We start from the raw sequence: 22,646 nt of genomic DNA, 5'->3' as shown, positions 1-22,646 counted from the left end.
TACAGCATAAAGGTAAGGATGAAAAAAATCCACCTGAAAACACAGAACGTATGATCTCTATCTATTTAGTTGGTCCGACAAAGCTTCCCTTAATGGACATGGCTGAAAATATGCCAGTTCCTGCTTTGGGCTTCTGAATGCAGCCCAATGCAAGACATACAAACCACACAGATCCTGGTGTCCTGTTGGGGAACAGGTAACTTTTATCCCCTACCCTCTTTTGGTCAGTGGTGCGATCATCGCCCCATCATCAGGTACTTCCTAAAATGGTCAGTCATAAAAGATGTGTCTGTGGATCATCTACATCAGTGTTTCCCGATCTCTTTCCCATCATGGCACTCACAAAGTGGTGCCACTTGTGTGACACAGTGGCTGCTGCCCCCGCCAGGTCTCCCTAAAGAGAATCAACATCTCAGCATGTCAATAACCTCTCCATTACTGGCACATGAGGCTTCTCAGTTGGGAAGGCTTGGCCTGCATAATACAATAGCAGAAAGAGGAATCTTCTACTGAAAGCCACTGGAAGAGGGATTCTTGAGGACAAGATGGGCTGAACTTCAAGGATGACACTGGCTGACAAAAAAATGGTTGTTTATCCTCCACTTTCTTCTTCTAAGCCATCTTCCCTCCCTATTGTTGAAGATGTAAAATCAAATGGAAAATCTGATGGCTACTTGTCACAAAATCTTTCAAACTCACATGCAACAAAACAGAAAAACAAAAACAAGAACAACCCAAGTGTCATCATCAAGTTTTCTGTTTTATTTAAGATTTTAGTTTTAATTCTGAAGAAAGAGGTACATTTCCTTGTTTTTAGTTTTAGCGTCAGGTTATAACCAGGTTTCTGTTTTCTTTTCTCCTGTCTTTTCAATACTGCACAAACGTCCAGAAACTACAGGGTTAAGTAAAAGCTGCAGGCAAGGAGGTCAGAGATTTGCTCCTGATGGTGATCAGATGGCCCCAGAGCAGTGCTATCTCAGAGTGCCCTCGTCAGGTGAATTTACGGTAAAAGAAAAAAGATTCCGACAGAGGAGAAGGACTGAAGAAATCACTTACATTTCAGCTCTTATATTATTAATAGGTATTAAATCTGTGAATACTTTTTTTCTTTAAAACATTTCAATTTACTTTAAATCTAAAGCCAAAAAAATTTTCTCCTTTAAAAAAATTACTTCTCACCTCCTTATAAACTCTTTAGCAATCAGCCAGTTACTACTACAGATGAATTTGTCTTTCCATCAACTTCCAACACATTCTTTTGCTTAACGACACAATCAAGTCCTTGCCATCAACTTGCCAAAATAATTAAAAATTAATTTAAATTAAAAGCATTTTCCCTGCAATAATGATAAGCTGAATACAAGATGGATGCTAGGACCACTGTTTTCCCCCATGCATTTAGCAATCTCACGTAAATGAACCTGGTTTTCAAACTTCTGCAGTTGATAATGCATTTACTTGACCTTTCCTATAGATTAATCGCCATTTTCTGCTAAGCAGATTATGTCATTATTATGCGCAACAGACAAACAATAATTTTCTAAGTATTGAGACTGCCCTTTGATTTTTTTTTCTCTCCTTAAAAAGGCATTTTTAGAAACATTCAACAGTGTCACTCAAATGCTGGATCAACAAAAACTTTTACAATTAATAAAGAGATGGTAATGACCCTGTGATCGCATTGCATCTGGGGGTAGGGAGAAAAAAACTGATCAGGTACTGGATTCTTCAGAACATAAGAAATGAGAAGGGAGCTGTGGGTGGTGGGCTGAGAGGGAGAAAACAAAGTGGGACAAATCCTGCATTTTCTAATGGTTGCTCCTCTTTGCCTAATGGCGGTCCAGTGTTGAACTCTGTAGTAAATCTGTGGGGGTTTTGCTGGGGGGTCTGAAGGCTGTCTGAAAGCCTGGGGGTGGGGAGTGGAAGCTGGAAGGGTTTGAAGGAGGAGGGTAGGGATTCCAACTGGCTCTGTGCAGCGGGATCTGTGTGCTGAAGGGGGCGCTGTGGTGGGTCTGTGATGGAGCAGCGCTGGGGCCGTCCATCTCTGTGAGGGCCTGAAGGGATTTTAGCCAGTGTGGAGGATTGTCATCTTGAAGAGAGTCTAAACTGTTTCCTGAAGATGCTGGAATACCTAAGGAAAGAAAAGAAAAAAGAGGGAAAATGGTGAGTTTGTGTGGAAAGAATAAGGTCATCAAACAAATTTAGAAAACAAAACCAAAAGGAAACACAGAAGAGATTACGATTTTAAACTCCTTCCACATGAGACCTTTTAAACCTTCTGTTCCTTTGATCCTCCCCCAACAACCAAGACTTATTGCCAAGACTTATTGTCACACAAACCCATGCCTCCTCTTGAACTAGACTTAGTCCCCCACTGTCACAGAGGCACAGCTGCAAAACACCATTCCCCAGAACTGCATGACGGCATTTCCCAATTGTGCTTTTCCTCCTCTGACAGGGATGCGTAACAAGACAGCCTTATAATAGAGAGCTTTATAACAAAAAGTGGAGTATGTTCCTTATAAGAAGAGTAAGTCAGATCCTTTTGTACTTTGAGGCCTACAAAATACACATGTTGCTAGACGTTAACACCTACTTAAACCAGAAGAAGCAACCTAGGCACCAAATGCCTTCTTATTAATACACAACTAGGCCGACAGGTTAAATGAGACTTGCATGACCCCTGAGAACGAAACAAGCCACTCCACACTTGCAGCTTTGTGAAAAGAAGCTTATGTTGAAGAGATCTCGGTTTTTATTTTATCTGTGCTAAAAACCAAACTGTTGGCAGTCAGTGGAGCTGAAGGGAGTGAGAAAGTTACCTGTGATGATGGCTGGGTCTGTCCAGCTGCCAGGGCTGTCCCAACTCAGGCTGTCGGTGGTGGCAGTGTTGGAGGTTGGTGCACTGTGGTTGGCGTTGGAGGGGGAAGAAGAATTGGGCAGTCCACCAAAGTTGATGTTAATGTTGGGTAGAAGTGCCCTTAGCCCGTCCTGCCATTCCTTCATATTTAAACTCTCTACAGAACTGCTGTTGTCTGGGAGATTTACCAACAAAAAAATGAAAGATAAAAAAAAATAAAAAGCTACGTTAGAAACATATGTTGTTCTTTAGTGGTTAAGCGGGAGAAGAATTATTCTTTCTTTATTGAGCATTTAAAATGGGTTGTCCTAGCAAGATAAACTTCATTAGGATTTTGCTCGTGAGCTCAGAGCCCCTGAAGTAAGTGAGGAAAAACCTGCTCAAGGATCAGGAGAGGGAGCTTCTTGTCTCTCTATAGCCTCTTCACCATTATGGGTTTGTAAATCAATAATCCAGTTTAAAGACTCAATGCTCCAGAGCACAATTTAGTTCCAGCTACATTATGAAGTTTCAGTTAGTGAGGCATTTAGCCAGCTGAGCTGATTTACGCTATAAAAAAGCCAAGTCTGCAAAGTCCAATATAGGAGCTTATTTCTCAGCCCATCAAATGGAAGAAAAGTCATTTTATGAAGAATAAACATAAGCAATAGAAAAAGAAAAATAATTAAGTCCTTCTTGATTATAAAACTGGCAATGTGTTTCAGAAGAGAAAAGCAGTAATGAACAGGCTTTTGAATTTGAAAAGAATGTATTTCCATTTAGTCACTAAGGCCAAGGAAGCAGGAGCTGACACCTTTTAGATGGAATAATGTCCAACACAGTCTGCCTGCCCTACTCCAACAGTTCGACCGATCATTCACAGCCTGAGTCCTGGAGTGCTACAGTTTTCTGGGTCTATTTATGAATAGCATCAAACATGAGAAGACACTAGCAACATAAAAAAGGCTTTTTATAAATTGTGACTAAACTAACTTGATCTACTACCATCCAGAATCCACATACTATAACTAACTGGCTGGGGGGAAAAGGGTGAAGTATAACAACTACTTAGATAATTGTTTTATTTAACAAATACTTAGATAGCTGTTTTATTGAAAATATGAATGTAAGTCAAATTACAAACTAGAGTTTTTGAAAAAAGCATAGAAAAATATTTCTGATTCTACAGAACTGATTAGCAATCAACGCTGAGGAGGAGGAGGAAGAGAAGGAGGAGGAGGAGGTTCTATCAGGCACGATTTATGCTGTTTAGCAAAATCAGGATTTTCTTTTTGTAATTTTGCTTTCCACTAACCACTGATCTATGCCAAATTATATCATGTTTCAACAAGTGAAGCATTTAACTCCATTGACCTTATTTAGAAAAAGACAAAAAACTACAACTAAACTGAACAAAGGTCATCTCTGAACTTACTAAGATGAAGAAAAAGCTCTCTAGGCTACACAAAACAAGACAACGGAAGGGAAAATAAATTCTCCAAGCCTACTTTCATTTCATAATTGATGTAATTTACTAAACCTCACATTTCTTATATTTGCATATTATTTTACATTTGTATTGAGTTGTATGGTTTACAAGGCACTCTAATAGTCAATTATTTCATTTGATCTTCACAACAGCCCTGAGAGGTAGGCAAAGGAGGATAAATAATCTGCATTTACTAGATAAAGAAACAGACTCAGGAATAATTTGCTCAAGTTCACAAAACTTGTTATTGAGAACTTGAACCTGAACCCTATCTGTCAAAAAAAAAAAAAAAAAAAAAGCAAGTAAGCCTATTACTCTCTCTCGATCTACTCTGTACAGACTATTAATTTTTAAAGGGTCAAATATTAAATGGAAAGTCCAGGGGAAGATCCATGATTGAAAGGAGGCAAGAGAGAAACACAGAAGCATTATAGTATGCCCACTGGTCATGATTTGAAGAGAGATATTGTGACTCAAGGAAGAAACTGGACTTTGTGGCCAGGAGAAAAAAATTCTAATCAAGAATACAATCATTAGTTTCCCCCTGGCTCCCTAACTACATGAGACACAAACAAGATCACAAATTTAAGTCCTAGAACACTCTCAATTACAGGAAGGTTTACGGCTATGCAACATTCTAACTTTTAAAGCAGTCAAACTGTCAGGCTGAATAACTTAAAATAGCTTCCAATTAGGCAAAAACAAAACAGGGAAAACTTCCTGGAAAAAAATAAAATCCCCCAGAAATAGAAAGATGATGTATAACTACATGGGACAATGTTCAGGAGGATAAATGCTCTTGCACTGAGTGGCTAACGTCCCTAAGAAGTCCAGGCAAATGATGATCCTCCCTCTTCTACTGACTAGGGAGAGAGAGAATATCCCGTAAGTCAGACCAATCTGCTCCTAACTTTTGCTTTACCATTTAGTGAGCAATGAAATTGAGGAACATTTAATTTTGCATTAACAGAATAACACTTGCATTTACATAAATCTTATTTGAAAATCAGTAATAAAGTCAAAAGACAATAAAGGCAGAGGGGTTATATGAGAACTCTCTGTACTTCCTACTCCGTTTTGCTGAGAACCTAAAACTACTCTTAAAAAAGTTTGTTTTAAGGGACATTTGTTCCTGTAATTGTAGACTAATCAAATCAAGCAAGAGTATGTTAGCCAAAGAAATTCACATATGGCACATGATGCAGAAACAGTGAGAAATTGAGATCCTCCCAGGTACACTATGATTACAGGATACCTTGGGAAATAAATTAGCTAGTTTATAATGCAACAATCTTTACACCCCTGCCCCCAAAACATCATGTGCCTTGACATTTTGGGAGCCTGACAGCATGGGTGTGTGGCTTACAGTAAAGCTGCAAGTGTTACAGGGAAGTAGAATGATGCTTTTAGCTCTTGGAATAGGACCATATTCCATCTAGCTTAGAAGAAAAGAAGTTTATTTCACTGTTTTTTCCACTATTGCTATGCCAAGTGTTGGCACAAAGAAAAGGTGAGAGAAAGGAAATCAGCTTAATCCTAACCCCATCAAAATAGCTCATCTCAGTCCAGCCGTACCTGAAGTCACCTCCTTGACTCCCCATTCCCTCCCAATGACCCAAATTTGTCTTGGCTGCAAGGGCTTCTGGCAATTCCATTCTTTGAAATACATACAGCAGGGTTTATCAACTTCATCACTACTGACAGTTTGAACTACATAATTCTCTGTTGTGGAGTGCTGTCCTAAGCACTGTGGGAGGTTTAGCAGCATTGCCGGCCTCTACCCACTAGAGGCTAGGGGTACCAACTCCCCAGTTGTGATAGCCAAAATTGTCTTTAGACATTGCAAATGTCTTCTAGGGAAGTAAAATTGCATCTAGTTGAGAACCAGAACCACTGACACAAAGGAAGTTGATTCCTTTGCTTCTAGGGCTCTTAAATGATCTCACTGGAATGCACATTTTCCTTTTGAATAGTACCAGGACTTTGACCACTGACTCAACTTGATGCAAGTTCATTTTCTTTTATTTATACAGGACTTCACACTGGAGTACAATTCAACGTGTATAAGTCAGTGGGTTTCATAGAGAAAACATTGTAGATAGGTTGTATAAGGCATCTCTACAACTGGCTGTCAATATAATTTAGCCATGTATATCCCAGGACCCCTAATTCATAAGTAAAAATAACACCTGCCTTACTCTCTCATAAGGATAAAAATAAGAGAAGGAAATGCAATTTGGAGCACATTTATTACTTGCTAAATGCCTAACAACAAATGCTCCACTGGTGGTCAATACTGAATGGATATAAACTTTCCAAGAAGCTAAGTATTTCTTACTGCCAGGAACTAGCCCTGTGGACAACTCTCCTTTTAGGAACTTAGGAATAGCGCCCATCATTCTCAGCAGTAGTGTGAAGTCAATCTAATAATGAGCCTTCTCATTGCTAAAACATTACAAAGATACCAGAAAGTACTTTAAACTTACCATAAGATGTGAAAAGAGCAAGCAAAGTATAATAAAAATCAAGTTACCAAACATTTTGTATTAAAAACAATATTAATTTTATTTTTAAAGTAATTAGTAATAGTATAATACATCAGGGAAGGAGTGTTTATTCTTAAAGAATTGATAATATATTTAGATGTTTTCTGATGTTAAAAAATTTTACTTTATGGCATATAAGTATGTACAAAATAACACTATTTTCAGTTCTAAACAATTTGAGGGCAGGAAAGGGGGTCAAGTTGTTGGTAATAGTTCTATTTTTCAGTGCAGAACTCAAAGGCACACAATTTAAAGTACTTTCAAGATGCCATGTGCCACACTTTCATATTCTACTGTGTAAGAAGTATCAGTATACTTTGTTTGCCTGCCTCAGAAAACCTCTTATTAAAGAAGAAATTATAGTTAAAATTCTGCTACTTTGCTGGTCAAGGTAGCAGAATCCATAGTAAGCCGATCATGATGCACCAAACAAGTTGACAAATCTAGTTTTTAGCAACAACAACAAGTTTAAAAAATCAGTATAAAATGCATAGATTAAGACTGCCAAGCTAAAAATCAAAGCAACTCTTTACTGAGTGCCTACAGTGTGCATGGAACATAAAAGCACTTAAATCATGACCTCTGTTTTTAAGGGGCTAAAAGTCTAGACAGTGGGACGATGAAAATACATGAAAAGTTCAACAACTACATCTGAAAAAGCAACAGAAGAAATGCCCAGGGTGGTATATGATTAAAATATGCTACATAAGTTCAGTAAAAAGACAGGCCAGTTGGGACACGTATGGGAACATGTTGGTGGGTGAAGAACAGTAGCATTCGTGGAGTTGCCATTTTAGTTACTACATAGCTCTCCCCCTCCTCCCACGCCAAACCTGAAAATCTCACAACAGGTTGAAACTATCTTTAGTATTTCTACATAACACTGTACTAGTCCAACTGTTTACTAGCAAATACACAGAAAGGCATTTTAAACAATGACTATCTTATAGACTATACTTCAGAATGAATTCTGACATCAGACCTTTCACAGAACACTGCTTGGGTAAGCACACACCGTTAGCATTAACAGCATACAGAGTGGGTATCCCCCCTTTCTGTTCTCCAGGTTAACTGTAATATGTTAATTATTATGAAATGTAAAACTATAAATAGCAAAATGTGGGCAAATCTGCTCATAACAGTAACCTGTCACTGGCAATAAGCCAATGAGTTTTTCCAGCTGGCATAAAAGCTTCACCTGAAAGAATGGAAGTTGAGTGGGCAGGGTACCAGGACAAGGCATCCTTCCTTCCCACCTTGATTTCATGTAGTTTACATATTAGGGCACTATGTAAAATTTAATTTGAAAAATAAGATCTGCTGCTAAAAGGGTAAAGACATAGAAGACCTCTGCATAATGACAACATATTGAGATAAAACACATGTAAAACAAGCCCCCAAACAAGACAATTCCAGTAGATATGTTTCCACGAATATATTTTTGTGCCACCAAATCAGGATATTGTGCCTTCTTGGAATTCCTGCCTCTACTTTAATTTTGGTACCACCTCCTCAAGGTCTTCTCATTGAACAATAAATATACCCCTACTGGGTGTATTTATCCTCAGTGAGGATGTCTCTCACTGAGAGACCCAGTCACAAAATACACCTAAAAGTGTTTATTCTGCACTTCAGTTTGTGAGCCATATTTAGTGGTCATTACCAAAAGGCTCAATACAACCTGATTTTTTCTAAAAAGCTTTTGTCTTCCATCTTCACTCTTGTCCTTCACAGTTCAAAACCACATGCTCCAATGGTTAGGTTACTTAAACAAATCTTTCTTGGTGCAAGTGGCTACACAACAGAAACCTGGTTCCTACTATGATTAACTCTTTGCCAGTTAGACTTTCAAATCTTTGTGCATTTTTAGAAAGACATAGGGAACAACCTGTCCTAGCTCCTCCCCCACACCCCTCCTTCTTACAGATGATCTCCTCCCAGTTTTGGGATGGAGTGCATCTTCATCAGAATTTGATTTCAACAAAGTCTAAACTTCCTCAAACCTCAACAATGAATCTCTAAGTGACTCAAATACAAATGATTTATGCTGAACTAAACTTCAAAGAGCAGACAAAATTTGTCATGTTGAAATTTAAAAGAAAGCCTTCATAATATAAGCATACTGTACATCAGGGCAGTGACAAAAATCTTTCCAATTTATTAACTAAAATATGCAGAGAAAATGACTTCTCAGTAAATGAATTGTTATAGACAGACATTATAAAATCAGTTTATGAAAAATGTTATTCTAGTTAAATAGTTTACACTCAAATTTCTAGAACTATGTTTATTATAAAGCAAGACAGACCAATACTGCACTAGGTCACAGACAAAATCTTAAGGGTTTAATAGATCTGAAAGTAGAGTTTGGATTAAGTGGAAAATCTTAAGAACCCAAATGAAAAAAAGAGTTCTGAGCAGAAACAAAGAACCTGAACAAAGTAACAGCCAAAACAACAACAAAAAAGGCAAAATTTGTTTATACTAGAAAGAAGCAAAAATGACATAAACAGAAAAATCCAGATCCGCTACACATGACTTGTGCTTTCTAAACTTTATTCCCTCCATTCTCCTTGCCTAGAACGCTTTCTTGTTCTCTTCAAGTAGTTTTTATTCAATCTTCCAAAAGTCAAAGTCTCTTCTCTTCCACCGGATAGCACTTAGGGTCTGAACTACTCATCTGGCAGCACACTGTGCCGTGCCATCAGCTGCAGTTACTGTCCACCCTTCCATGTACTCATACTTCACCCTCTCACAACTCCAGTGAAAAGCCTGATGGGGACATCCTGTACATTCTTCAGCAGGTAGCTCAGTGATTCAGAAATGTTACCTGCATCAAGATATCCACAGACTTGAGGGTCTGACTTGAGAAGAGCTGGAAAGTGACTTTCCCCAACAAAATCTGTTTAATTCATATCTATATAATGCTGTGAACAGATGGTTCTCTCCAAAAAGATGCAAAGCTTTCTGAATGCAGGAGGAGTAAGTTAAGTTTTGGGGTCCAAGAGGCTTCTCTGCATGTAAACTGAAGAAAATGAGCCACTAAGATGATATGTTTTTAATAGCATTTCAGATGCCAAAACACAAGCAAATACACTTTTGTAGCATCAAAACTGTTTAAAGAAGGAATGTTTTATTAAAAACAAATATTCTAGTATTATGTGTATAAGATATTAAACAAAAGTCTCTAAGATATATTCTACCCATTTTTCTACTCCAGCCACTATTCCTTAACTCACTATGCACTTTATGTACTCAATTACTTTAGTATCAACAATCCAATAAGGTTTAGTAGTAGGTTCATTTTACAAATGAGGAGACTGAGTAGGTGCTGTAGTTCCAAGAATTTGTCCCAGGTTATAGAGTTAGTGTTGCAGTCAGCAATTAAAATCAGTCTGACTCCAAAGCATTTGTTCTTACCAACAAGTCTGTGTCCTGGGCAGGACTCATGGGCTAATTAGAAGGGAAGGGTAAATGTGTTTAAATAACTACAACATGGGATAATAAATGCTATTCTAGTATGAGCAAAGACCTGTGGGGCATAAAGAAGGAAGTGAATAATTCTTCCATTCTACACATAGGATAAATGACGAATAAGAAAATATCAGAGGAAAAGCAGCTGATGTGGAAGAGGGAAAGGACATCCCATAGAGAACACAGGGACGCACAGGCCACAGGCAGCAAATAAGAAAACATAGATGAACTGGGGGCGGAGCAAGATGGCCGAATAGGAACAGCTCCAGTCTCCAACTCCCAACGCGAGCAACACAGAAGACCAGTGATTTCTGCATTTTCAACTGAGGTACTGGGGTCATCTCACTAGGGAGTGCCCGACAATCGGTGCTGGTCAGTTGCTGCAGCCCGACCAGCGAGAGCTGAAGCAGGGCGAGGCATTGCCTCACCTGGGAAGCACAAGGGGGAAGGGAATCCCTTTTCCTAGCCAGGGGAACTGAGACACACAACACCTGGAAAATCGAGTAACTCCCACCCCAATACTGCGCTTTAAGCAAACGGGCACACCAAGAGAATATATCCCACACCTGGCCGGGAGGGTCCCACGCCCATGGAGCCTCCCTCATTGCTAACACAGCAGTCTGCCATCTAACCGCAAGGCAGCAGCGAGGCTGGGGGAGGGGCGCCCGCCATTGCTGAGGCTTAAGTAGGTAAACAAAGCCGCTGGGAAGCTAGAACTGGGTGGAGCTCGCAGCAGCTCAAGGAAACCTGCCTGTCTCTGTAGACTCCACCTCTGGGGACACGGCACAGCTAAACAACAACAACAACAACAATAAAAGCAGCAGAAACCTTTGCAGACGCAAACGACTGTCTGACAGCTTTGAAGAGAGCAGTGGATCTCCCAACATGGAGGTTGAGATCTGAGAACGGACAGACTGCCTGCTCAAGTGGGTCCCTGACCCCTGAGTAGCCTAACTGGGAGACATCCCCCACTAGGGGCAGTCTGACACCCCACACCTCACAGGGTGGAGTACACCCCTGAGAGGAAGCTTCCAAAGTAAGAATCAGACAGGTACACTCACTGTTCAGTAATATTCTATCTTCTGCAACCTCTGCTGCTGATACCCAGGCAAACAGGGTCTGGAGTGGACCTCAAGCAATCTCCAACAGACCTACAGCTGAGGGTCCTGACTGTTAGAAGGAAAACTATCAAACAGGAAGGAGGACACCTATACCAAAACCTCATCAGTACGTCACCATCATCAAAGACCAGAGGCAGATAAAACCACAAAGATGGGGAAAAAGCAGGGCAGAAAAGCTGGAAATTCAAAAAATAAGAGCGCATCTCCCCTGGCAAAGGGGCGCAGCCCATCGCCAGCAACGGATCAAAGCTGGTCAGAGAATGACTTTGAGGAGATGAGAGAAGAAGGCTTCAGTCCATCAAACTTCTCAGAGCTAAAGGAGGAATTACGTACCCAGCGCAAAGAAACTAAAAATCTTGAAAAAAGAGTGGAAGAATTGACAGCTAGACTAATTACTGCAGAGAAGATCATAAACGAAATGACAGAGATGAAAACCATGACACGAGAAATACGTGACAAATGCACAAGCTTCAGAAACCGACTCGATCAACTGGAAGAAAGAGTATCAGCGATTGAGGATCAAATGAATGAAATGAAGCGAGAAGAGAAACCAAAAGAAAAAAGAAGAAAAAGAAATGAACAAAGCCTGCAAGAAGCATGGGATTATGTAAAAAGACCAAATCTACATCTGATTGGGGTGCCTGAAAGTGAGGGGGAAAATGGAACCAAGTTGGAAAACACTCTTCAGGATATCATCCAGGAGAACTTCCCCAACCTAGTAGGGCAGGCCAACATTCAAATTCAGGAAATACAGAGAACGCCACAAAGATACTCCTCAAGAAGAGCAACTCCAAGACACATAATTGCCAGATTCACCAAAGTTGAAATGAAGGAAAAAATCTTAAGGGCAGCCAGAGAGAAAGGTCGGGTTACCCACAAAGGGAAGCCCATCAGACTAACAGCAGATCTCTCGGCAGAAACTCTACAAGCCAGAAGAGAGTGGGGGCCAATATTCAACATTCTTAAAGAAAAGAATTTTCAACCCAGAATTTCATATCCAGCCAAACTAAGTTTCATAAGTGAAGGAGAAATAAAATCCTTTACAGATAAGCAAATGCTTAGAGATTTTGTCACCACCAGGCCTGCCTTACAAGAGACCCTGAAGGAAGCCCTAAACATGGAAAGGAACAACTGCTACCAGCCATTGCAAAAACATGCCAAAATGTAAAGACCATCGAGGCTAGGAAGAAACTGCATCAACTAACGAGGAAAATAACCAGTTAATATCATAATGGCAGGATCAAGTTCACACATAACAATATTAACCTTAAATGTTAATGGACTAAATGCTCCAATTAAAAGACACAGACTGGCAAACTGGATAAAGAGTCAAGACCCATCAGTCTGCTGTATTCAGGAGACCCATCTCACATGCAGAGACATACATAGGCTCAAAATAAAGGGATGGAGGAAGATCTACCAAGCAAATAGAGAACAAAAAAAAGCAGGGGTTGCAATTCTAGTCTCTGATAAAACAGACTTTAAACCATCAAAGATCAAAAGAGACAAAGAAGGACATTACATAATGGTAAAGGGATCAATTCAACAGGAAGAGCTAACTATCCTAAATATATATGCACCCAATACAGGAGCACCCAAATTCATAAAGCAAGTCCTTAGAGACTTACAAAGAGACTTAGACTCCCATACAATAATAATGGGAGACTTCAACACTCCACTGTCAACATTAGACAGATCAATGAGACAGAAAGTTAACAAGGATATCCAGGAATTGAACTCATCTCTGCAGCAAGCAGACCTAATAGACATCTATAGAACTCTCCACCCCAAATCAACAGAATATACATTCTTCTCAGCACTACATTGCACTTATTCCAAAACTGACCACATAATTGGAAGTAAAGCAGTCCTCAGCAAATGTAAAAGAACAGAATCAAGTGCAATCAAACTAGAACTCAGGACTAAGAAACTCAATCAAAACCGCTCAACTACATGGAAACTGAACAACCTGCTCCTGAATGACTACTGGGTACATAAGGAAATGAAGGCAGAAATAAAGATGTTCTTTGAAACCAATGAGAACAAAGATACAACATACCAGAATCTCTGGGACACATTTAAAGCACTGTGTAGAGGGAAATTTATAGCACTAAATGCCCACAAGAGAAAGCTGGAAAGATCTAAAATTGACACTCTAACATCACAATTAAAACAACTAGAGAGGCAAGAGCAAACACATTCAAAAGCTAGCAGAAGGCAAGAAATAACTAAGATCAGAGCAGAACTGAAGGAGACAGAGACACAAAAAACCCTCCAAAAAAATCAATGAATCCAGGAGTTGTTTTTTTGAAAAGATCAACAAAATTGACAGACCGCTAGCGAGACTAATAAAGAAGAAAAGAGAGAGGAATCAAATAGACACAATAAAAAATGATAAAGGGGATATCACCACCGACCCCACAGAAATACAAACTACCATCAGAGAATACTATAAACACCTCTACGCAAATCAACTAGAAAATCTAGAAGAAATGGATAATTTCCTGGACACTTACACTTTTCCAAGACTAAACCAGGAAGAAGTTGAATCCCTGAATAGACCAATAGTAGGCTCTGAAATTGAGGCAATAATTAATAGCCTACCATCCAAAAAAAGTCCAGGACCAGATGGATTCACAGCTGAATTCTACCAGAGGTACAAGGAGGAGCTGGTACCATTCCTTCTGAAAATATTCCAATCAATAGAAAAAGAGGGAATCCTCCCTAACTCATTTTATGAGGCCGACATCATCCTGATACCAAAGCCTGGCAGAGACACAACAAAAAAAGAGAATTTTAGACCAATATCCCTGATGAACATCGATGCAAAAATCCTCAATAAAATACTGGCAAAGCGGATTCAGCAGCACATCAAAAAGCTTATCCACCATGATCAAGTGGGCTTCATCCCTGGGATGCAAGGCTGGTTCAACATTCGCAAATCAATAAACGTAATCCAGCATATAAACAGAACCAAAGACAAGAACCACATGATTATCTCAATAGATGCAGAAAAGGCCTTTGACAAAATTCAACAGCCCTTCATGCTAAAAATGCTCAATAAATTTGGTATTGATGGAACGTACCTCAAAATAATAAGAGCTATTTATGACAAACCCACAGCTAATATCATACGGAATGGGCAAAAACTGGAAAAATTCCCTTTGAAACCTGGCACAAGACAGGGATGCCCTCTCTCACCACTCCTATTCAACATAGTGTTGGAAGTTCTGGCCAGGGCAATCAGGCAAGAGAAAGAAATAAGGGTATTCAGTTAGGAAAAGAAGAAGTCAAATTGTCCCTGTTTGCAGATGACATGATTGTATATTTAGAAAACCCCATTGTCTCAGCCCAAAATCTCCTTAAGCTGATAAGCAACTTCAGCAAAGTCTCAGGATACAAAATTAATGTGCAAAAATCACAAGCATTCTTATACACCAGTAACAGACAAACAGAGAGCCAAATCATGAATGAACTTCCATTCACAATTGCTTCAAAGAGAATAAAATACCTAGGAATCCAACTTACAAGGGATGTAAAGGACCTCTTCAAGGGGAACTACAAACCACTGCTCAGTAAAATCAAAGAGGACACAAACAAATGGAAGAACATACCATGCTCATGGATAGGAAGAATCAATATCGTGAAAATGGCCATAATGCCCAAGGTTATTTATAGATTCAGTGCCATCCCCATCAAGCTACCAATGAGTTTCTTCACAGAATTGGAAAAAACTGCTTTAAAGTTCATATGGAACCAAAAAAGAGCCTGCATTGCCAAGACAATCCTAAGTCAAAAGGACAAAGCTGGAGGCGTCACGCTACCTGACTTCAAACTATGCTACAAGGCTACAGTAACCAAAACAGCATGGTACTGGTACCAAAACAGAGATATAGACCAATGGAACAGAATAGAGTCCTCAGAAATAATACCACACATCTACAGCCATCTGATCTTTGACAAACCTGAGAGAAACAAGAAATGGGGAAAGGATTCCCTATTTAATAAATGGTGCTGGGAAAATTGGCTAGCCATAAGTAGAAAGCTGAAACTGGATCCTTTCCTTACTCCTTATACGAAGATTAATTCAAGATGGATTAGAGACTTAAATGTTAGACCTAATACCATAAAAACCCTAGAAGAAAACCTAGGTAGTACCATTCAGGACATAGGCATGGGCAAGGACTTCATGTCTAAACCACCAAAAGCAACGGCAGCAAAAGCCAAAATTGACAAATGGGATCTAATTAAACTAAAGAGCTTCTGCACAGCAAAAGAAACTACCATCAGAGTGAACAGGCAACCTACAGAATGGGAGAAAATTTTTGCAATCTACTCATCTGACAAAGGGCTAATATCCAGAATCTACAAAGAACTCAAACAAATATACAAGAAAAAAACAACCCCATCAAAAAGTGGGCAAAGGATACGAACAGACATTTCTCAAAAGAAGACATTCATACAGCCAACAGACACATGAAAAAATGCTCATCATCACTCGCCATCAGAGAAATGCAAATCAAAACCACAATGAGATACCATCTCACACCAGTTAGAATGGCAATCATTAAAAAGTCAGGAAACAATAGGTGTTGGAGAGGATGTGGAGAAATAGGAACACTTTTACACTGTTGGTGGGATTGTAAACTAGTTCAACCATTATGGAAAACAGTATGGCGATTCCTCAAGGATCTAGAACTAGATGTACCATATGACCCAGCCATCCCACTACTGGGTATATACCCAAAGGATTATAAATCATGCTGCTATAAAGACACATGCACACGTATGTTTATTGCGGCACTATTCACAATAGCAAAGACTTGGAATCAACCCAAATGTCCATCTGTGACAGACTGGATTAAGAAAACGTGGCACATATACACCATGGAATACTATGCAACCATAAAAAGGGATGAGTTTGTGTCCTTTGTATGCAGCTGGAAACCATCATTCTTAGCAAACTATCACAAGAACAGAAAATCGAACACCGCATGTTCTCACTCATAGGTGGGAACTGAACAATGACATCACTTGGACTCGGGAAGGGGAACATCACACACTGGGGCCTATCATGGGGAGGGGGGAGGGGGGAGGGATTGCATTGCGAGTTATACCTGATATAAATGATGAATTGATGGGTGCTGTCGAGTTGATGGGTGCAGCACACCAACATGGCATAAGTATACATATGTAACAAACCTGCACGTTATGCACATGTACCCTAGAACTTAAAGTATAATAAAAAAAAAAAAAGAAAATACAGTGGGAACATTTCAAAATATAAATAGATGTGTTTTGCATAATGTGTATTATTCTCTTCTAAAATGTTCCTATAAAGATCTATAAATCTGTCTTGAAGGAGAATCAGATTAATGAGAACAAGAACAATCTAGATGGCTGCTTTTTGAAGGATCTAAGGAATCAGAATCTAAGAAACAAAACAAAAATATTTATGTGCAAAGTTATATAAAAAAAGAGGAAAAAGTAAACAAATTTAATACAAAAGATACATACACCCTTAGAAGCATCACAGACTGGATCAGATGAGACCTGAACCAGAATATGTAAGCAACGCTAAATGAAGGCAAGGGACAAAAAAGATTCATTTAAAAGATCTGTAAAACATCAAAGCAGCAGCCTGGAGGGAAGCATTTAAGTGAGCACAAAATTGAGCAGTGACCATGAACAAAGCCCTGTGAGGAGTTCCAAAGATGGTCAAGGGAACGTAAAATAAGGAGACGATACACAGATCACCAGAATATTCACCCAACACTACTCCCCAAAACAAATGACAAAATTGCAGAGACATGGAGGGTGTCAACCACCCTAACATCTTTGAAGACTAAATCGGCTAGAGGAAAATAAACCTGAAAAAACATTCCTTGCTGACGATCTCTCTTTTCCAAGGTGAAAATAAGGAAGACAACTTTTATTTTGGAGTTAATTCTGAGCGACGAAGAACTGGTTGGCTACTGCAAAAACAACAGAAACCCTAGGAGGATGTGACAGAATTTTAGGATTTACAAAAGCAGCGAATGAGAATAATTATACTTGAGTTCTTAGATGGCAAGCATCCTCGCTATTTTGCAAATACCACAGTGTATTACAATCATCTGTTTACATGTTCACTTTTTACGACTAGACTTTGAGCTCCTCTAGGAAAAAGACCTTGATTTAATCATTTCTATGTAGTAAACAATGCCTGAACCTCAACTTCAGCAGGTACTTTATGTTTCCTAAACATATAACCCTGCACATTGGCTTCCAGGGTTTTTTTTTGGAGATGGAGTCTTGCTCCGTCGCCCAGGCTGGAGGGCAATGGTGCAACCTCAGCTCACTGCAACCTCCGCCTCCCAGGTTCAAGTGATTCTCCTACCTCAGCCTCCCAAGTAGCTGGGATTACAGGCATGCACCACCATGCCTGGCTAATTTTTGTATTTTTAGTAGAGACAGGGTTTTGCCATGTTGGTCAGGCTGGTCTCGAATGCCTGACCTCGTGATCCACCCACCTCAGCCTCCCAAAGTGCTGGGATTACAGGCGTGAGCCACCGTACCTTAGGCTTGCTTTCAGGTTTTTTAAGAAAACAACTATCCAAAAAAGATAGGGAAAAGGATGGGTGGGAGTGGTCCCATGGTTATAGAGAGCAGTGATTCACAGGCCACAGAAGATGCTAAAACATGACATTTTGACTATGCAGTAGTAAATAAATCTATAAGGAAAAGAAAATTAGAGGAAATCTAAAGAAGTTGATTGTTACACAGGGAGAATCTGATGGGATTAGATTTGAAAAGAAAGAAAAGATGGGTAGAGGTATATAACCTACTTGTATATAAAAGTATAATCCTTATGGATTAAAGTCAGAATACATAATGATCTGGGGAAAGTGAAAAATGCTGAAAGCAAGACAAAGCTATGTTTGGAATAAGGGGAATATCAAGAAAGGCCACTGCTCAGCCTGATGCCATATTAAGACAGGAGAAAAGGTAGGGCAATGTAGTTCCATGTTCATTTTGCTTCCTTCTATCTTTAGATAAGAGCATGATCTTCTAACCAAAAGGACAGATATAGTAATGTGAAGAAGGGAACTGTTAAGTCAGGAGAGATGCAAAGACATCACAAAAGCATCTACTCAATTCAAATGAGTTTAAATCTTTAGACTGAAAATGAGTTTTATCCCAGGCTCTTAATCTTCACAGGTGAGAGCACAAAACCACTGTTAAACAAGTACCAGAAATGGAGGAAATGGCGGACTCTAGAAGCAACATGCTTAGAATTATTTTTTTATTTTTATTTTTTGAAACCAAGCCTTGCTCTGTCACTCAGGCTGGAGTACAATGGTTCGATCTCGGCTCACTACAACCTCCGCCTCCCAGGTTCCAGCGATTCTCCTGCCTCAGCCTCCTGAGTAGCTGGGATTACAGGCGCGTGCCACCACACCCAGCTAATTTTATTTTTTGTATTTTTAGTAGAGACGGGGTTTCACCTTGGTTGACCAGACTGGTCTCAAACTCCTGACCTTGGGTGATCTGCCTGCCTTGCCTCCCAAAGTGCTAGGATTACAGGCCTGAGCCACCATGCCCAGTCTAGAATTAGTTCTTCAGAAAATTCTAAAACATTTGGGCTTGATGATTTCTTTAGAAATGAATATGATGGGTTTATCAATCACTGTTCTGTCTGCTTGTGTTTGGGGGTATTTTTCATGGGAAATAATGTGTAGCATTTCGACTAGAACTCAGCTCAATTCCACCTAAAATATACAGGAAGTTTAATTCTGAAATTGAACAAGTAGTCATAGAGGTTCCACTAACAATTGTTTTCCATTGGAAAAGTCCTTATATATCCCACGGCCCACTTCCTTTCCCCTTCTGTTGCCCATCAAAACTCAAAGACTTTGTAGTTAGCTCTGTTCCCATCCCACTGATTGCTCAATCCTCCCCAAAAATGGAATAAAGTTATCAATGAGAGTCAAAATGAATTTTCATAAAGAATAAATTCTATCAAAGTAATTTATTCTTTGGATAGGCTTCCTAGGATGTCAGAAGTATAATATATCTGGAATATGTCTTGAATTCAGCAGTTTCTGGTAAAATTTGCTGATGGTTCCCTTTTGGGATAACATGGTAAAGTATAGCATGGATAACAGCAGTGTTTAGATGAATCTACACAGAATATGAGATACTGAGTCAGCCTAAAAGTCTCTGTAATACTCTTGGCTTATACTTGACCCCATGCTTTTTATTATACTTAACAAAACCCACAAAGTTCATTTAAATATGCAAGCGGAAAGCCAGTTCTACAGATGACAGAATAGCGGAAACTGCAACTATTCTCAAAACTCTTACATTCTTTGACAAATGCTATTAAGTGTTATTAATAACATGCATCTATCATTTTATAATCACATAGTTCTTTCATAATACAAACTAGTAAGATGGGGATATATAAACAGGATACATTCTAACAATACCAAATCCAAACACACACAATTTAACAGATAATTAGATTTTAAAAAATGCATTCAGAAAGGGCAGAATGGAAAAGATCTAACCATTAGCGTGTATGGGAAAAGGTCGAGTGGTTTTGCTTAATAGGCTTATGATACTTGGTATGGCAACTGGGTAATGGAATGCCTAAAAAAGTAACATTAAGACCATATAAATAGATGTACAATGTCTAAATTAGCAATTGTATGACCTTAGGCAAATCACAAATGATAACCACCCTGCTTCTCATTTATCAAATGGAGATAACTACCCTACAAGATACTTTTATAAAAGAACTCTGTAAACATAAGGGAAAATACAACTATTAATAACAAATTTTAATAAGAGATCTATTATCTGATCATATGTGGATTATTATATTCAAGTGTGAGCTTCATATTTTACGAAAGGAAACATCAAGTCAAAATGTGTGTAAAGGAGAATTAGACTGTGAGAATTCAAAATCATGTTGAGCGTGGAATGGTTCAAAGAAGTGAGGCTGTTTGATCTACATCCAGAAGTTAACAGACAAGTGGTCTTCATGTGTTTAACAAAATGCACCTAAGAAGTACAATTGGAAAAGACTTTGGCTTAACCAAGACGAAAAATTTCTAACAATTTTGCCCTAAAGAACTCCCTACCTAGCAAAGTATGAAGCTCCTAAAACACCTCAGGAGTACACACGAAGCATTCTGAAAAAGCAGCTATTAGAGAGACTTTCTGAACTGCGTATATGTGTTTCACGGAAGATTTACCAATATTTATATATAGATTTATGGGTATCACAAATGAGGAATCACTTGATAAGAAAAATGTTAGTTTTTTTTTTTAAGGTGTGTGTTAGGGCTGGGCGCAGTGGCTCATGCCTGTAATCCCAGCACTTTGGGAGGCTGAGGTGGGTGGATCACGAGGTCAGGCGTTCAAGACCAGCCTGGCCAATATAGTGAAACCCTGCCTCTGTTAAAAAATACAAAAAATTAGCCGGGCATGGTGGTGGGCACCTGTAATTCCAGCTAGTTGGGAGGCTGACGCAGGAGAATCGCTTGAACCTGGGAGGCGGAGGTTGCAGTGAGCCGAGATCGTGCCACTGCACTCCAACCTGGGTGACAGTGTTAGATTCTGTCTCAAAAAATAAATAAACAAAAGGGGTGTGTGTGTGTGTGTGTGTGTGTGTGTGTGTGTGAATGTGTGTACAGGGGATGTTGGAAAAATAAGGAAAAGTCAAGAGCTGAGGTTTCCCAAATTTAGAGGTTAAAAAAAAAAGGAAGAAGAAAAATTAATCACATAGTGAGTGGGTGATGTGTAGGGGGCAAAATCTTAACAATGAACACCACAATGCCAGAATAGAACCAAAAAATGAATTATAACTCATATGCAAATGAATCTGACTGAATGCTTCCAAAAGTCCAGATTAACACAAAACAGATCCATGCTTTGCAGGCCTCCAGAACTGACACCACTTTCAACCATCAATTTTCCTTCCACAAACATTTATTGCATGTCTACTCTGTACCATTTTCTCTGGAGCTTGATGCTATGACATTCTCTAACAGCCTCCTAAAAGCCATGCTGTTCTTCATTTTTTATTTTTTAAGGCTAGTCAAGTGAAGTTCTGCTTATTTCTTAGCAGATCACTCGGGACTGGCCATTCCAAATGAAGTCAGTAATAGCTTTTGATTGTTTAGTGGCAATAAAATATTTTTATTGGGGCAGAAGTTTCTCTTCAGGCTTACATTCAGATGAAAGTATTTTGCTTCCTATACAGCAAATCTCTTTATGGTTATATATCTATTGAAATTCCTGAGATTGCTGATGTTCATAATTTTCCAAATGAAAAGACTCTCAAGTTATCTAAAAGTTATTTAAAACATCAAACCCAGTTCTTTACTGCATCTGATTACACAGCACACTTTTATTTCAATAGTGAAGATCAGTCAGTCTTATCTTTTTCTAAAAGATGGCTCCTATCAGCATCAAATTGTCTTAAGCATTTAAATCAACATAACAAAAATCCCAAATAAGAATAAAATTTTCACTTTTCTGAAACATCGTTTTAATTGACAGATTTTTCATAATCCAGTTATAAGCTTCATTTTTAGAGAGTACTTTTTAGGCATTAAACGATGATTTACTTTAATTTCAGAAGAAAAATTATTTCAGAAAATGATATAACTTCATTATTTTATAAAACTAAATGAAAAGGAGATGGATATAGTCATGGTGATAAACATTTCCAATACAACAGACCAAACATACATCTTTAAGAGTTCTTTCCCATTGTGCTAGTTACCCAAACCAAGAGACATTTATTAACGTTTTCAGATTTGTTTAAAACAAATGTCTGTTTTTTAAAATAAGCATTTATATTCTGAAATTCAACTATTTTAGCTATGTAAAATGTGTGATTAAAAAATAAGGCTAGGGGAAACTAAAACGCACATTACTAAGTAGAAGAAGACAATCTGAAAAAGCTACATTAGTTTTAAAACTAATCTGTACTTTCTAAAAACGACCCTGAAACGCCTCTGTGTGCCACCTGTTCATCACCCAGATCAACTGGGTTCATCCACTGTAACATATCTGCTCTGGTGGGGGGGTGCTTATAATGGAGAACACTGTGCATGTGACAGGGGCAGGGAATGTAATGAGAAGTCTCTGTACCTTCCACTCAATTTTGCTGTGAACCTAAA

The 22,646-nt window shown here is 38.9% G+C and overlaps 1 protein-coding gene across 4 annotated transcripts in view; it reads right to left on the bottom strand.

Annotated features, from left to right (window-relative positions):
- Window positions 1-739: 739 nt before the first annotated feature.
- Window positions 740-22,646, bottom strand: part of CNOT4 (CCR4-NOT transcription complex subunit 4) — a 157,099-nt gene continuing 135,192 nt past the window's right edge. For 2 of the 4 annotated variants that reach the window (XM_033194736.1, XM_033194737.1), the window contains exons 11-12: window positions 2,823-3,035; window positions 740-2,131 (exon numbers count right to left, since the gene is read on the bottom strand). In XM_033194736.1, the coding sequence (XP_033050627.1) occupies window positions 1,830-2,131; window positions 2,823-3,035 (515 nt within the window). In that variant the 3' untranslated portion in view covers window positions 740-1,829. The remainder of the gene's footprint in view (window positions 2,132-2,822; window positions 3,036-22,646) is intronic. The other 2 variants (XM_033194738.1, XM_033194739.1) reach the window with 1 other exon arrangement.

Source organism: Trachypithecus francoisi, unplaced genomic scaffold (genome assembly GCF_009764315.1).
Source record: "Trachypithecus francoisi isolate TF-2019V2 unplaced genomic scaffold, Tfra_2.0 Lachesis_group4, whole genome shotgun sequence".
Taxonomy (NCBI): Eukaryota; Metazoa; Chordata; class Mammalia; order Primates; family Cercopithecidae; genus Trachypithecus; species Trachypithecus francoisi.
This window is presented reverse-complemented; position numbering and strand designations above follow the sequence as displayed.